The following is a 15,270-nucleotide window of genomic DNA, read 5'->3' on the forward strand; positions in this document are numbered from 1 at the left end:
ATTTCCCATACACATAACGAATTCCCGGCTTACTACGAATTCGTTAGGTTTCTGGCCAAAATTCGTTATATTACTAAGCATACTAAGCCTAATTAGGAAGTAGGCTAGCCTATATAGGTAATTATATCACGTGTGGCAGTCTCATGCCAAAGCTCTCCAGTCGCAAGAATTCGCTACATGCCTATCTCGCATACCAATCTTTATACTAATCTTTATACCAATCTTGCTGCCAATCTTGCTGCTAATCTTGCTGCCAATATACCTCCCTCTCGCACTCGCACCAGTGTCCCTATCGATTGCAAGAAGGCCCTCCGCCAATTCAAGTGTACCAATCCTACAATCAGCAATCTCGCTATACGCGAATAGTTCAAAACCACCTACCAGCAAGATCTTGCGCCCTCTACCGTATCTGAGATATTATCAAAGCGATATGCCTACCTTGACGATGCCTATCACCAATCTCTCGCGAATCAGCAGCGTAGCCGCTCTGAGCGGTGGCCAGAGCTTGAATCTGCCCTATTCTAGTGGATACAACGCGCTGAATCGCAGATTCCTATTACTGGGGCTGTCCTGCGTGAGAAAGCCGATTTCTTCTGGCGATCGCTGCTAGCCTACTAAAGCTAGAAGGTTCCTACCTTTAGTAACGGCTGGCTACAGGGCTTCCAAGCCTGCTATCAAATTAAAAGCTGCTACAAATATAGCGAACTAGCTAGCGCGGCTAGTAGCGAGGACGAAATGCGTATAATTCAGCAAGCTATCGCTGCCTATCCGCCGTAGGATATCTTTAATTGCGATGAGACTGGTCTATTTTGGAAGCGTACGCTAGAGCGAGGTCTTGCTACCCGCAACGTTCCTAGGCGTAAGATAGAGAAGGCTAGGGTTACATTCTATTTCTGCGCAAACTCCGATAGGTCTGAGAAGCTACTAATATAGGTTATTAGCGTAGTAGCTAAGCCTAGATGCTTTGTAAGGGCTAATATCAATCTTGCTGCCCTCGATATCTACTAGCGCTATAATAAGACGGCTTGGATAACGGCTCTAATCTTCGAGGATTGGGTACGCTGGTTTGATTATCGAATGGCTAGGCGAAAGGTAGTGCTTTTAATAGATAACTTCTCTGCGCACAAAGCTGCTATTGAGACTATCAAGAAATCTTGCTATCTACTGTAAAATACTATGATTATCTGGCTGCCAGCGAATACAACTAGCAAATTTCAACCGCTTGACCAAGGGATTATTAATACTTGGAAGGTTTACTGGCGCTATTAGTGGATTCGCTATATACTATAGGAATTTGATACTAGTAGAGACCTATTGAAAACAGTGGATATCTTGAAGGCTATACGATAGGGTTTAAAAGCTGTTACAGCCAGGCGAGATGAAGGGGTTCAAATCGGTGCATTCAACGAAGCAACTAAATCTAGAGGAGAAAAGAAGAAGAAGTTCTATCTATCGCGTGGAAGCCTTTTTGTTGTAGGCTAAAGGAACCTTCTATCAAACTCCAAACACTAGTTAGTCAGTTCGCTACTCGACCCTTCTGCTCCAGTCCGTCCTCGTTCGTCACGTTCGTTATATTGCCCCCTTCTTTAAAAGGACCTGGCCCACCAGGTCTGCTGTATCAAATCTTGAATTTTGATCTGGCTAATCAGAGCGCTTGATTATCATCTAGGTGATCGGGCTTAAAACGGTCTAAAAGCGCTGCTTCTGCCCAGATATCTAATCGCTTCGGTGGTCCTGGCTGATTCGGGTTCGTTCGGTAAAATCGTAGTAGCTTTTCGGGCGTATTCTTAAGATTCCTCGCTGGGTACCACGTTTCGTTAATCTCATCGCCCTGCCCGGCCTATTTCACGCAGTATTGAAGCTTCCGGTAGTGTAGCCTTGTAGCGATGACTTCTTCTACCTCCTATTCCTGTTCCTCGTTTACTATCATTAGCGGCGGAGGATCCGCTATCTATCTACGTAGGGGTTCGGTTCGTGTAGCTAATCGTAACTTTTCTACTGAAAACACTAGGTGTACTCGAATTGAACCGGGCAAGTCTAGCTTATATGTATAGCTAATCTTCTTAATAATCTTGTAGGGCCTGCTTGCCTAGTCCGTAAGCTTCCTTCCTGGTCGATCCGTCTTCTAATTCCTTGTTGTTACGTATACTTGATCGCCTACGTCGAAATCCTCTTCTCTCCGGTGGCGATCGGCCTGCTAGCGCTGCCTTTCTTGAGCTTTCGTGGCGTTCCGCTACGCTTCCTCCTAAATCTGCTGCAATTCGCTTATATAGGCGCGCGCCTCCTCGGTTCCTGGTAATATCTCCTCGCTCGGCTTCGGGGTGATTCGGCTTACCTAGTTAGATACTTCCGTCGGTTTCTAGTCGAATAATATACGCGGTTCGTATCCTCGTTCTACGAAGAAGGGTGAAAGTCCTGTTACTTTATACGGCAAAGCTACGAATGCGAAATCTACTATCGCGAGATACTCTAACTAATCGTCCTGGTAGTAACTCACGAAAGGCCTTAATCTCTGCGCTATATATTGATTTATAATCTCACTTTGGCCGTCGGTCTAAGGATGGTACGTAGTCGAAAGCTTCCGGTCGACGTCGAGGATTCGATAGAACTCCTTCTAAAAACTTGACACGAACTATAGCCCTCGGTCTAACACAATCGATTCGGGTAGTCCTACCTAGCAATAGACGTGGTCCACGAATAACCGGGCGGTTCCTTTCGTATCGATTTCTTTGTGATAAGGTACCGAGACTAGCCGTTTTGTTAGCCTATTAACAAATACGTATACTACGTCGAACCTATAACGGTCTCTCGGGAACGAGCGGAAGTCTATCGTAATATGCTACTATAGTCGGTCCGGGATCGGTAGCGGCTAGAGGAGACCTAGCACGCGATCTCTCTATGCCTTAGTACGCTTATAAATCTAGTAGTTATCTACGTACCGCCTTATATCGTTCGCTAGTCCTGGCTAATAGTACCTGGATATAAGTATTCGCTTCGTCTTTTCCTAGCCTAGGTGAGCTATAGAGGGTTGTCGATGAATTTCGTCGAGCAATCTTGCCCGAAGGTCCCCGTTATTCGGTACTACTAATCTTCCCTCGTATAAAAGCAGTCTATCCTTAATCGTCTACTTGACTAGGTCTTGATCTATCGTGGCCTGCTCTCGCTGTTCCTGTAGGCTTTTGCTTGTACGATTTACGGATATCGCTCGGTCGATAATCTGCGAAACGGAGATAGGTGAAAGAGCGATCGTATCTATTCGGTCGGGTTCTGGGTCTTCTGGGTAGGTTCCGTGCTCTAGCACCTCTCGGGATAGGAGGGTCTGCTCGTTTCGTTAGTTCTTAGGCTTCTCCTTTCGTGAGAGTGCGTTAGCTACCGCGTTCCGTCGACCTGGACGATAGCGGATCCGGAAGCAAAATCGAGAAAGAAACTCTCCCTAGCAGGCTTAGCAGGTATTCAGGATTCGGCTAGTTATGAAGTATTGTAATAAATAATAGTTAGTCTAGATATCAATTCGATCTATTCGTTAGAGGCCTTCTAGTTCTGCCTGCTACTCCTCTAAGGCACGTATAATCGCTAGTATCTCCTTATCGTGGGTATAATAACCTTGCTCCGCTAGATTTATCATCTTCGAGAAGAATACTACTAGGTAGAATTGTCTATCCGGGCCTATTTACGATAGTATAGCTCCTAAGTAGCCGTCGGAGGTATCGGTCTCGATCTGCGTTAAAGCGGTAGGGTTATAATAGGCTAGGACGGGTGTACTCGTTAATCTTCGCTTTAGCTCCTAGAATGACTGTTCGTATTGTTTATCCTATTTAAAGGGTACCTCCTTTCGCGTGAGGTAGTATAGCGGCTTCGCGATCTTGCTGTAGTTCTTAATAAATCGGCGGTAAAAATTGTATATACCTAGGAACGATTGTATCCCTCTTACTATATTCGGCTGCTGCTATACTTCGATTACTTCGATCTTTGCCGGATCGACGCGAATGCCCTTAGTGCCGATTATGAATCTAAGGAATTTCGTCTCGGTTATATAGAATTCGTATTTCTAAACCGTAACCTGTAAGCCGGCAGCTCGTAATCTTGTAAGAACCTTCTTAATATAGTCTATATACTATCTCTCGTCGCCGTCCGTGTAGATCAGGATATCGTTAATAAATACTATACAGAAATCGTCTAGATAGTCTCCGAGAGCATAGTTTATGTAGCGCTGAAAGGTTGCAGGTCTATTCGTTAGCCTAAAGGGCATTACCTTATACTTGTATGCTCTATATCGCGTGCGGAAGGTCGTTAAATCCTTAGAATCAGGGTATATTCGGATCCTATAGAATCCTTGTTGGATATCGAGCTTCGTGAAGAACTTTGCTTTGCTAACTCTCTATAGTAGCTTATTAATTAGAGGGATCGGGTAACAGTCTTTCTTCGTTAATTCGTTTAACTTCTAGTAATCCACGCAGAATCGTAAACCTCCGCCTAGTTTCGCGGCTATTAGGATCGGTGAGGCATAGGGAGCGGTCGACGGAATAATAAAACCTTTCGCTAAATTTTGTATAATATAGTCCTTCGTAAAACGCAATTCCTCTTTACTTATTTTGTATAGCGGGTAGTAGCCTAAGCGCACGGCTCCGTCTAGCTTAATCCGATAATCGGGTACTCCCCTTAGTAGCGGAAGCGTATTCGAATCAATCTTCGAGAATACGTCGACGAACTAGTGGTAAGCTTTAGGAATTCGAGCGCGTATCTCTCTAGCCTTAAACGAGTGCTCCGGACTATGTATTTCTTCCAGGATTCGGTCGATCTGTGCTAGCAAGGTCACGAAAGTTTCTGTTCCTTCTCGTATTATATGCCGATAGAAGCTAACGCTACTAACCGCGGCGATCTTGATACTTTTTCGTGGTAGATCGTTAGTAATACTCGCCTTCTTCTCGCGCGGTAGCGGAATTAGTTCATCTTGTAGGGATCGGCTTATCTTGTCTATCGTATCCCCCTAATAAGAGTGACTGTATACCTTCCGGATCTTCTTCTTACGCGCGTCTTACTACGCTATTAACTAGTCTCGGCGATCCGCGTCTTTCTAGTAGGATTCGTCTGCTTTCGGTAGTTTTAGGATTTTTCGGGGGATCGGCTTGACTATATCGATCTAGACTTCTTCTCGTAGAGAGGGTTGATCTAGCTATAGGAGTCTCCGATTTTTGCAATCTGGAAGGACCCTATAGGCTTTAAACTATATTCTTCTAAGTATTAGGTCATGGTTCCCTAGCTCCGTCACTAGTATAGGCTATCGCTGCTGTACGCGTTCGTTGATTATAAGCGTGAGCTTTACTATATAGGTGATTAGGTCTCGTAAAGCTCCGTCGAACCTAGTGATCGGGTACTCCCGGGGGAGTCTTCTCGTTTATAGGCCTAGGCCTCTAATCATCGCGCTTACGAGATTATAATCCACAAAAATATATCTATCTACTCCGGTATCCGTAAGGCAAGAAATATCTACTGTTCGTCTATTGATAGCTACTCTAGCTCTAAAAGTCAAGCTATCCTTGGCGGAGGATAATAGCTTCCGTAAATCCACCTTTGATACTATCGAACCTAGGAAGGAGACTTAGCCTAGGTTTATTCTTTTCCCGAATCGCTTTCCTCTACGGCCGAGAGATCCTCCTTACGCTTCCTCTTCCGATCCTTGTTGGTGGGTTCGGTTATAGCGGCGGTAGCGGTCGTCTGGTTCTTAGTTAGATAGTTGCGAGATATATAACCTTGCTCGCGGTATACGAAGTAATAGCCTTCCTTTAGTAAGGCTGTCTTCTCTATATCGTCAGGATGGTTCGAGATATTCGGGGTCTGCGAGCTATTCTTATTCTTGTTCGGGGTATTTATACTAGTTCGGTTCGGGTTCGAGTTACGGGATCGATTAGTAATCTGCTGTGAGATCAAGCAGGCGGCGATCTGGTATCTGCGAACGAATTAGTCTAGGGATACTGCTTTATTACCCGCGTTAATCATTACTTGGTTCTAGAGTAGGGAAGGGAGCTTTCGATATAGATCGCGCTTCCTAAGATTAGCTAGCTAGTCCGATTCCTCTATAAGGTAAGTGAATTCTGCGAGAAAATCACTAAAATCCTGCTTTAGGTCTATTTTAAGAGTGAGGTACTTATCTCGAGAGACCTGCTAGTGATTCGGGTCGTGGAAAATGGTCTATAGATAGTTAAAGATATCCTGTACTGTCTAATAGGCGTTAGTTGCGTCCTCCTACATCCGGGGATTGATATGTCTTAGAGCCTTTCCTTTATAGCAGTCGCTTATATACGCAAGCTGATATATAGCAGTCGGGTAATAGTCTTCGTTTAAAAGGAGCTTCTGCTTTATCTTAGTCCTCTAGTCCTTAAACTTGACTAGCTTACTATCACTAAGCAGGTGAGGATCAGGCATCTTAGTCGATTTCTTGCTAGTGACTAATAGGGCTGGGGATTCTCGAGTAGAAGTAGGTCCTACTAGGCGTATCGCGATAACGAGTCTATCTCTCTCACGACGAGTCTTATTCAGCTCTTCGCGAAGGCGGGCGTATTCTTCCTCCATCTGCTGGTTATAGGTAGACGGTGTTTCGCGTTTAAGGGCGGTAGTTGCCTATTCCTTCAAACGGATCACTTTATCAGCGTATTCGACACGCAGGTTCTCGATCGTGGTCTTTAGCTCTTTAATAGTAGCTTGACGCTTCGTGATGATTCGCTATGCAGTCTCTGGTTCGGCGCGGATCCACTCAATCAGCTGGTCCACGGTTTCGATTTCAATATCCTCTGCCACACCTTCCTGTGCAGGGATTGTCAAGGAGGTTCGTCGTTTAGTTTCTCTTCGCCGGCGGGAGCCGGTACGTTTAGTCGGCGACATCTTGCTTCTGTCGGTTCGGATTCTTCAGGGTCGATCGGTTTGTCAAATCGGTTCTGGTTGAAAAGGGAGTTGCCGGGTAGCAGGAGATCGCGTATGTACGCGTTTCCTCGCTCGGCCAGTCAACTAGAAAGAGATAAAGATGAAGAGATTTAGTTGTATGTTACAGCCAGGCGAGATAAAGGGGTTCAAATCGGTGCATTCAACGAAGCAACTAAATCTAGAGGAGAAAAGAAGAAGAAGTTCTATCTATCGCGTGGAAGCCTTTTTGTTGTAGGCTAAAGGAACCTTCCATCAAACTCCAAACACCAGTTGGTCAGTTCGCTACTCGACCCTTCTGCTCCAGTCCGTCCTCGTTCGTCACGTTCGTCACAAAAGCCTGGGAATTTGATCTATCTACATCGGTAATAACTAATTGCTTCCGCAAAGGGTTATATCATAAATCGTTGAATCAATCGGCCGAAGCAGATCCTATAGCTACACTACGCAGAGATATATCTCTACAGATTAAGCGGCTACCAATTCGCGAAGCAATAGATATTGATCAATTCCTAAATCCTGCTACCGAAGAGGTTACTGATTCATTCGATTCAATCGATTCTATCGTGCTATCTCAGTTCCCAGGCCCTACAGCAGATTGCGATGAGATCGATGAGATCGAGGACGATTTAGTAGAGGAGGAGATATAGCCGCTGATTAAGCCGACCGAGGCTATTCACCACACACAAGGGCTTCTAGCCTATTTGGAGCAGCAGGAATCGATCGATCTCGCTTTTATTAAGCGGCTGCGGCAGGAAGAGATAAATATACAGAGGAATGAGGTGAATAATAGGCGCCAGAGCGATATTCGTGGCTATTTTGGGGGGAATTAGGGGGTTATTGGATATAGCGAATTTCACTTTATAACGAATTGGGTAGCTGAAAACAATAGTTCGTTATAACCAGGTTTTACTGTACATAGCTAACTAGCTAATGAAACTCTTCTCTTTTGATTTGTCAACTTGGAATTGGTTAATTACCTCCTCCACTGCTCGACCAATTGCAGCCGGGAAATCGGATATTGCGCTTGATTCGGCTGCTGCTAACTCTGCTCCCAATCATCCCATACAGCAACCATGTAGCGGTCCACAGGATGACGAGTTCGAACGACTGTTTAATTAAATCTGCCCGTGCTTTCTCCAGAACCCCTTGCCCAGCCTGGTCACTCCTCCTGCGCATGCAAAGGACTTGCATGGCCAAGTGGACAACCAAGTCTTGGTTGCTACTGTGGTTGCTGTTTGCTGATCGAATTCAAGTGCTGTCGCCTTCCCAATAGCGATAGGCGCTAGGCTGGTCGATCCGCTGCTATCTGAGTCGTCCGCGTCATGACCTTCTGACTTGCAGTGTTTCGAATATTAATCTTGTAGCCTTCGTACCTCCAGTGCGAGGACATTAATCCCTACTCCTGACTTACAGTACGACCTTTGTTTTATTCTCTAAGCCTCTGGTGTCATCATGTTCCTGTCAGCCCTACAATACATATGAGGGGAAATAGATGGTGATTGGTTCCTACTCCTGAATCCTGACTCAGACTACACTGCCAGACATGACAATCCAACACTTGGAACATATAGAGCACATGTGCATTTCGTACAACCAGGCGATACTTAACCTCCACCGATATCCATTATCCACAGACCTGGCGCGAGCCCCTAAACCAAACACTGCTCGAACTCCTTGGGGTTCCTATCCGGGGCCGTGGAGACCACCTGCTTGCGCGGCGTACTATACTAGCGGTAGTTGACGCACCCTATCTCCTTTTGCTGACTGCATACGGAGGACGATGTAGTGTAAGGCATTGTCTGGTAGTATTACCTCTAACGTCGCCGTGGCACTCTGGAGAGAGCGCCTATCTGATCACTATCACTTGGAACTGGAGTAGCGGTACAATCGGATCCAGGTCCGAAGTCACCCCTGACTGGCACGTGTTTAGTGCGCAATACAGTAGTCACAACTCACGATCTCAATGAGCTACTCCTCCCTTTTCCTTCACTTCCCTCTGCTTTTTCCGAGGCTTTCCATATCGAATGACGCGTAGGCGATCGGCAGAGTGCTTTCACCGCTGTCTTGTACATTGCAGGAGCTCTACGTGCGTATGCAGCGTAAAGTCTTCACAAAACAAACAAACAAAACAGTCTTTCCTTACATACATACAGTACTCTCCGTACACGGTCACTTTATCCCGTCGATACTGTATCTTCCATGACGTCCTTAAGGCTTGGCCTACTGAATTAAAGTATCGCTGTCTGCTCCAATAAGACAAGCCGAGGGAGTTCTCAGCCAGTGGATGCTCCGACTTCGAAAAGCACTGTCGTACTATTCATAGTACGCTAAGCGTAGCGCTACTTTCTTGGCCGCCTCGTCGCCTAGAGAGAACCCGTCACCATGCTGGGGCCAGGAGGCGAGGATGGCTATTTTTAAGGGTCCGAGACATTTTCAGACGGTGGTACTTGAGCTTGTGCTGGCGGCTGGGTATCTGAAACGCCTACGATGTGGTCAGTGTAGGCAAAGTGGAGGTACCTAGGGGCGGGCGGAGGCCATCCCGCACTTCACGTTCGGGAATGAGAAGTGCAGTCATCGAGTCCATATCTATGCTATCATAGAGGTTTAAAGGTCGCTAGATATTTGAATTAAGCCCGAATCGATGATTATCGTGTTCATGATTTTTTGGTTTCATTTTTAGAAGATTATGTCTCTGGACCATTATTCGGGCGGATGTCGACTGCGAATATACACAGCTTCGTATGATATATATCTGTGCATTCAGTAAAACCAGTCTATTGACGGACTAGAAGCCTCCCAATTTCTAACGCCGGAGGACACGATAACTATGTACAAATCCAATATGCATGAAGCCCGAGACTGAAACGAAATTGGAACAAGGCCGCCTCGTGCAATATGAGATACCAATTTGGTGCAGAACAATGTGTACAACACCTGAAAAAATAGATGGGTAGCGGATTCATGGAGGTTCATTCAATCCCACTATCTCGGACAAGGGCAATTCGTTGGAAAAAGCAGTCTTCAAATGAGCCTACAATCCTCAATTAATTCATCATAATTAATATCGTATGTGAATAACACCAACGACCTCCGTCTTAGGGTACAAGCTTCCATGATAAGAGTGAATGCCTCAGGCATCGAGATTCTGGGGTTGGTCTGCCAAGCCCGGACAAACTGCCACCGCCTTCCGACCCCGAGAATTTTTTTTTATCTCGATATCATCGCCGAAAAATTGGAGTCGAGTTTGAGACCGCAATTCGCCAAAATGCCGTCTTCTACTACTCTTACAACCAAGGTGGCCTCTGGCTCACCATACCAGCTGGACAACCCTCAGGTATGTAACGCTGTCTACAGTATGAAAATATTCCACCGCGCATACTAATCTCATTTTCGCGCAGGTTGTCAAAGCTTCCACCGCCCTGCTGCGCCATATCAAGTCTGCCCAGCAAGAGAAGGAAAAGTCGGCGACCAAGAAGACCCTGATCGGTGACAATGACTCCGATGACGAGGACACTCCTCTCAACAACGAGGCCGTGTGGTTGCTCCTCACCACCAAGAAGCACGTCGTGGATAAGAACCGCCTGAAGCCCGGCAAGATCACTGTCCCGCACTCTCTCAACTCGTCGCCCTCGCTCAGCATCTGCGTGATCACTGCCGACCCCCAGCGCGGCTTCAAGGATGTCGTCGCCGACCCCGCTTTCCCCCAAGAACTTTCCTCGCGCATTGAGAAGGTCATTGGCTTCTCCAAGCTGAAGGCCCGCTACCAGAGTTTCGAGAGCCGTCGCCAATTGTTCTCCGAGCATGACGTCTTCCTGGCCGATGACCGGATCATCACTCGCCTGATTCCTACCCTTGGAAAGATTTTCTACAAGTCGAGCAAGCGCCCCATCCCTATTCGCATCGCAGAGATTGAGAAGGTGGATGGTAAGCGTGTCAAGAAAGACCCCAAGAAGAAGCCCTCTAAGGAGGAGAAGAGCGCATCTTTCGCTGCACCTCTGATCTGTGCCAAGGAGATTGAGCGCACCCTGAACTGTGCCGCTATCCATCTGGCACCCTCTACCTCGTCCGCTGTCCGAGTCGGCTCGTCCAATTTCACCGCCGAGCAGTTGTCCGAGAACATCGCTGCTGTTGTCAACGGGATGGCTGAGAAGTTTATCAACAAGGGCTGGAGGAACATCAAGGCAGTCCACGTCAAGGGCGCGAACACCATGGCTCTCCCTATTTGGCTGGCCAATGAGCTGTGGGTGGAAGACGCCGACGTGGTGGAGAAGGATCAGACTGCGGCTATCGAAGACGGCGCCAAGGCCGGCAAGAAGCGCAAGTCTATTGGTGATGAGAAGCTGTTGGAGGGCAAGAAGACCAAGAAGACCAAGTCTGCCGAGGACGAGGACGAGGACGAGTCTGCTGCGGCCAGGAAAGAGAAGCTCCAGAAGCAGAAGGCCAAGGCTCTCGAGGATGGTGAGGCCGTGGTGACCGAAGCCCCGAAGGCGGGCAAGAAGAAGAGAAAGTCGACTTCATAGTCGGGTTCAGTTTTGCCTCGTTATAATGTTCTGCATGTAAAGGTATTCTCGGCGTACAAAATATCACGTGTGTCATTTTCTTTCGTCAATATATGGATTATCTACATTTTAAAAGCTACATACTTGGTGCGAGCTTGCTTGAGATGGAATAGTAGTACATAGACCATCAATGCCCTTCAAAACCAGAAACACCGTCTATTGTCGCGTCATAAGTCGGCCTGAAAAGAATCAGCCTTTATAATGCCTGCATTAGCCGAGTCCGACCTCGGGCGGGCGGGTCTTGGCATCCCGACGATAACCACATCTTCACATCACCGCCGATCGCCGAGCTTCAACTTTGAACTCTCCCCCTCCAGGTCCTCGTGGGAGAAGCAACATCACCAATTCACTTCATCACGAACAGTCGCCATGATCCCAATCGCCCGGTCCTCCGTCCTGAGGGCTGCCCGCTCGCAGATCTACACTGCCCGCACTGTGACGTCTCCCACTTCCTCGGCGCTCGCCCGTCTTCTCTCGACCCTTGCCGTTCTCGAGCAGCGCGATGGCAAGCTGCAGAACTCTTCCCTCTCCGCAATCGCTGCGGCTCAGAAGCTCGGTGGCCCAGTAACGGCCTTTTTGGCTGGTACTGGTGTCAAGGGTACCTCCGCCGCCGAGGCGGCGAAGATCAAGGGCCTTGACAAGGTCGTTGCCGTGGAGAGCGATGCCTACGAGAAGGTACACATGAGACCCTGAGTTCCCTTTGTAATCCGCAGAAAATGGCTGACATTTCTCGATTCTATTCATCTAGGGCCTTCCCGAGAACTACGCCCCTCTCCTCGTCGAGAACATCAAGAAGGGCGAATACACTCACATCATTGCCGGCCACTCGGCCTTTGGCAAGAGTCTTCTGCCCCGCGTCGCTGCTCTCCTGGATGTGCAGCAGGTCTCCGATATCACCGGCATCGAAAGCGAAGACAGTACGTGCAAAACCGAGCGTGGTGGAAAATTGACATGTGACCGACAACCGACCGACCTAACTAACTCGCTTTCTAGCTTTTGTGCGCCCCATCTACGCCGGTAACGCCATCCTGACCGTCCAGTCGACCGACAACATCAAGGTTATCACCGTGCGAGGCACCGCCTTCCAGGGTATCGAGACCGAGGGCGGCTCCGCCGAGATTGTCGACGGCGTGGACTCCAACGCCCCGGCCCAGACCGAGTGGGTGTCCGAGGAGCTCGCCAAGTCTGAGCGCCCCGACCTCGCAACCGCTACCCGTGTTGTTTCCGGTGGCCGTGGTCTGAAGTCCAAGGAGGACTTTGACCGCATTATGCAGCCTCTTGCTGACTCCCTCGGCGCTGCCATTGGTGCCTCCCGTGCCGCTGTTGACAGCGGCTTCGCCGATAACAGTCTGCAGGTTGGCCAGACTGGTAAGAACGTGGCTCCTCAGCTTTACCTCTGCGCTGGTATCTCCGGTGCTATCCAGCACTTGGCTGGTATGAAGGATAGCAAGGTCATTGCTGCCATTAACAAGGACCCCGAGGCCCCCATCTTCCAGATCGCGGATGTCGGTCTCGTTGGTGATCTGTTCGAGAAGGTGCCCGAGCTGACTGAGAAGCTGAAGAGCGCTTAAATAAAAAGAGATTGAGGGTGGCCGGCCGCGAGGTGTATTTTTTTGTCATTTTCTTTTGCGACGACCTATTGAGCAGGTTGCGAGCTTGTTTTTCTTCTTTGTGTCACATGAACCGTACAGTATACCACTGATTAGAGGATTGGAGTCCGGATTCCGGCCCGTTCACTTTGCAATATAACATCTTCCATAACTGCATTCTTACTCTCTGCAAATTATCATAAGACAAGAGTTATGTCTCTCCGAGTATGTAGATTCCGAGTGGACTCTGAACAGCTGGAGTAGGGCAAGTCCCAGACAAATTGATTGGCTATCAAGCTACTATGCTAGTGCCCAACCATCGTCTGATGCGCAGGAGAGTACCTGTTGCCATGGGGCTTAGCAGCGTCAATAATCTTGCGGAACTCTTTCTTCTCCTCTTCCGTCAAGTCAATATCTCGGGATGTCCAGTTCTCCTCCAGCCGCTTCACCTTAGTCGTACCAGGAATAGCAATCATACCCTGGGCGGCAACCCAAGCGAGTGCGATCTGACTGATAGTGCAACCCTTACGAACAGCCAGCTTCTTAATCTCCTCAACAATAGCCTTGTTCTTGAAGAAGTTCTCACCCTGGAATTTCGGCGCTGTGTGAAGGAAAACGCGTTAGTATATGATACCACTCTCAAATGCTGATCATATTGATGAAAACTTACAGCTGCGACGGAAATCATCCGGCGCAAAATCATCGGGCGTCTTGTAGTCAAAGTTATCTACTAGCCAACCGTGGCCCAGAGGACTATAAGCGACATAGGCGACGCCCAATTCCTTTGCCGTTTCGATCAAGCCGTCTGTCTCGTGGAGCGTCTCGAAGGCTGAGTACTCTGCCTGAAGGGCATCGATCTTGGCAACTACCTATTGTCAGCGAGAATGACAACAGTCAGTGGAGATGGAAAAAACCTACTGGAGTTGGCCTTGCGCAATGTTGCGGCAGAGCACTCTGATAGACCGATGTACTTGGTCTTGCCGGCCTGGCGGATTTCATCAAGGGCAGGGATAGACTCCTCGAGAGGGGTATCTGTAAGAGAATGAGCGGCTACTCACTGGGAGTCTTTTGCTTCAGACATACTGGGGTCAATCCGATGAAGATAATACAAATCGGGAGTAAAACCGAGTCGCTCAATCGTGCCTTCGATATACTCCTTGATATGCGAGGCGGAATTGGTAACTCCCCGCTCACCTCCGAAGGCGACTATGCCACATTTCGAAGCAACTGTAGTGAACTGTCAGCTTCAAGGACATATCGATATATGAGATGACTGTGACTGACTGAAAATTTTGTCGCGAACATTGTGCTTCCGAATAAAGTCGCCGAGAAGCTTCTCATTTACGCCAGCTTGATAGATGACCTTTGTATCAAATGTTAGAAACTTGTAGCATTAGATTCAATCAACGTGTGTCAACTCACGGCAGTGTCCCAGAAAGTACAACCAAGCTCAATGGCCTTCAACAAGACCGGCTCCGCCTCCTCAAGATTCAAATTACTTCCCAAACCGAAGCTCAAGCCCATCGCGCCGAAACCAGGCGATGGAACTTGGAGATCACCAAACGGAAGCGTCTTGACCATTTTTGCTGTCGATTCGTATATTCGAATTTGAGTTATTTTGTGAATGTTTCTCTAATGGAATGGTGTTGGTAGGCTGCCTTTATACGAGATGTATGGGACGGACATTATGCTTCTGGCTGACTGCAGAGCGGGTCCTTCTATCTTGACGCCGTTAACTCCGACCGTATGACATTGGAGACCCCTCTTCAGCAACTGGTTGGAAAGAGATTAGCCGCCGGGTCCAATTGCATCAATTCCTGAATATTGTAAGTGATGTAATTGGGGGAGGGGCAGAGCATGAGGACAGAGTGGCTATACAGCTGTGCGAGCCATTCTACTCGACGATGCAACATTCCGAGCGCCTGTGTTCGAGGGCCTGGAGCGTTGCAATCACATTCGATGATCAGCGAATTAATACTCGACTGGGATAATTGTAATAAAAAAGCAGTATCCGTGCCTTACTGCCCACCCAAACCGCTTCCCGGTTTGGGTGCGCCCGGTGTTATGGCCATTCCGGTGTTATGGCCAATTTTCTACCAGTAGCCTTCTACTAGCTAATTCAACCACCAACGATGCCTAAATCTATCAATTTTGATGAATCTCGCCTGGTCGAGGCCTGCCAAGTGGCCTTATCCAGCAAAAAA

General features: G+C 47.9%; 4 protein-coding genes across 4 annotated transcripts; 3 read left to right on the top strand and 1 right to left on the bottom strand.

Annotated features, from left to right (window-relative positions):
* Nucleotides 1-6,712: 6,712 nt before the first annotated feature.
* N7458_002744 (uncharacterized protein) lies at nucleotides 6,713-7,565 on the top strand (the record flags this gene model as incomplete). The annotated part of the gene is made up of 2 exons (XM_056906127.1): nucleotides 6,713-6,859; nucleotides 7,383-7,565. 2 exons carry the CDS (start codon nucleotides 6,713-6,715, stop codon nucleotides 7,563-7,565), a joined length of 330 nt encoding a protein of 109 aa, XP_056770234.1.
* A 2,618-nt stretch (nucleotides 7,566-10,183) lies between these two features.
* Nucleotides 10,184-11,438, top strand: N7458_002745 (uncharacterized protein; the record flags this gene model as incomplete). Its single annotated transcript, XM_056906128.1, has 2 exons — nucleotides 10,184-10,252; nucleotides 10,317-11,438. 2 exons carry the CDS (start codon nucleotides 10,184-10,186, stop codon nucleotides 11,436-11,438), a joined length of 1,191 nt encoding a protein of 396 aa, XP_056770235.1.
* Nucleotides 11,439-11,846: 408 nt separating this feature from the next.
* Nucleotides 11,847-13,048, top strand: N7458_002746 (electron transfer flavoprotein subunit alpha/FixB family protein; the record flags this gene model as incomplete). The annotated part of the gene is made up of 3 exons (XM_056906129.1): nucleotides 11,847-12,152; nucleotides 12,226-12,394; nucleotides 12,471-13,048. 3 exons carry the CDS (start codon nucleotides 11,847-11,849, stop codon nucleotides 13,046-13,048), a joined length of 1,053 nt encoding a protein of 350 aa, XP_056770236.1.
* A 323-nt stretch (nucleotides 13,049-13,371) lies between these two features.
* On the bottom strand, nucleotides 13,372-14,647 carry N7458_002747 (uncharacterized protein; the record flags this gene model as incomplete). Its single annotated transcript, XM_056906130.1, has 6 exons — nucleotides 13,372-13,667; nucleotides 13,737-13,931; nucleotides 13,985-14,098; nucleotides 14,150-14,293; nucleotides 14,351-14,429; nucleotides 14,489-14,647. The coding sequence occupies 6 exons, from the start codon at nucleotides 14,645-14,647 to the stop codon at nucleotides 13,372-13,374; spliced, it is 987 nt and encodes a 328-aa protein (XP_056770237.1).
* Between the last annotated feature and the right edge of the window lie 623 nt (nucleotides 14,648-15,270).

This window comes from Penicillium daleae (genome assembly GCF_028827525.1).
Source record: "Penicillium daleae strain IBT 16125 chromosome Unknown utg000002l_segment0_segment0, whole genome shotgun sequence".
In the NCBI taxonomy this organism is placed as follows: Eukaryota; Fungi; Ascomycota; class Eurotiomycetes; order Eurotiales; family Aspergillaceae; genus Penicillium; species Penicillium daleae.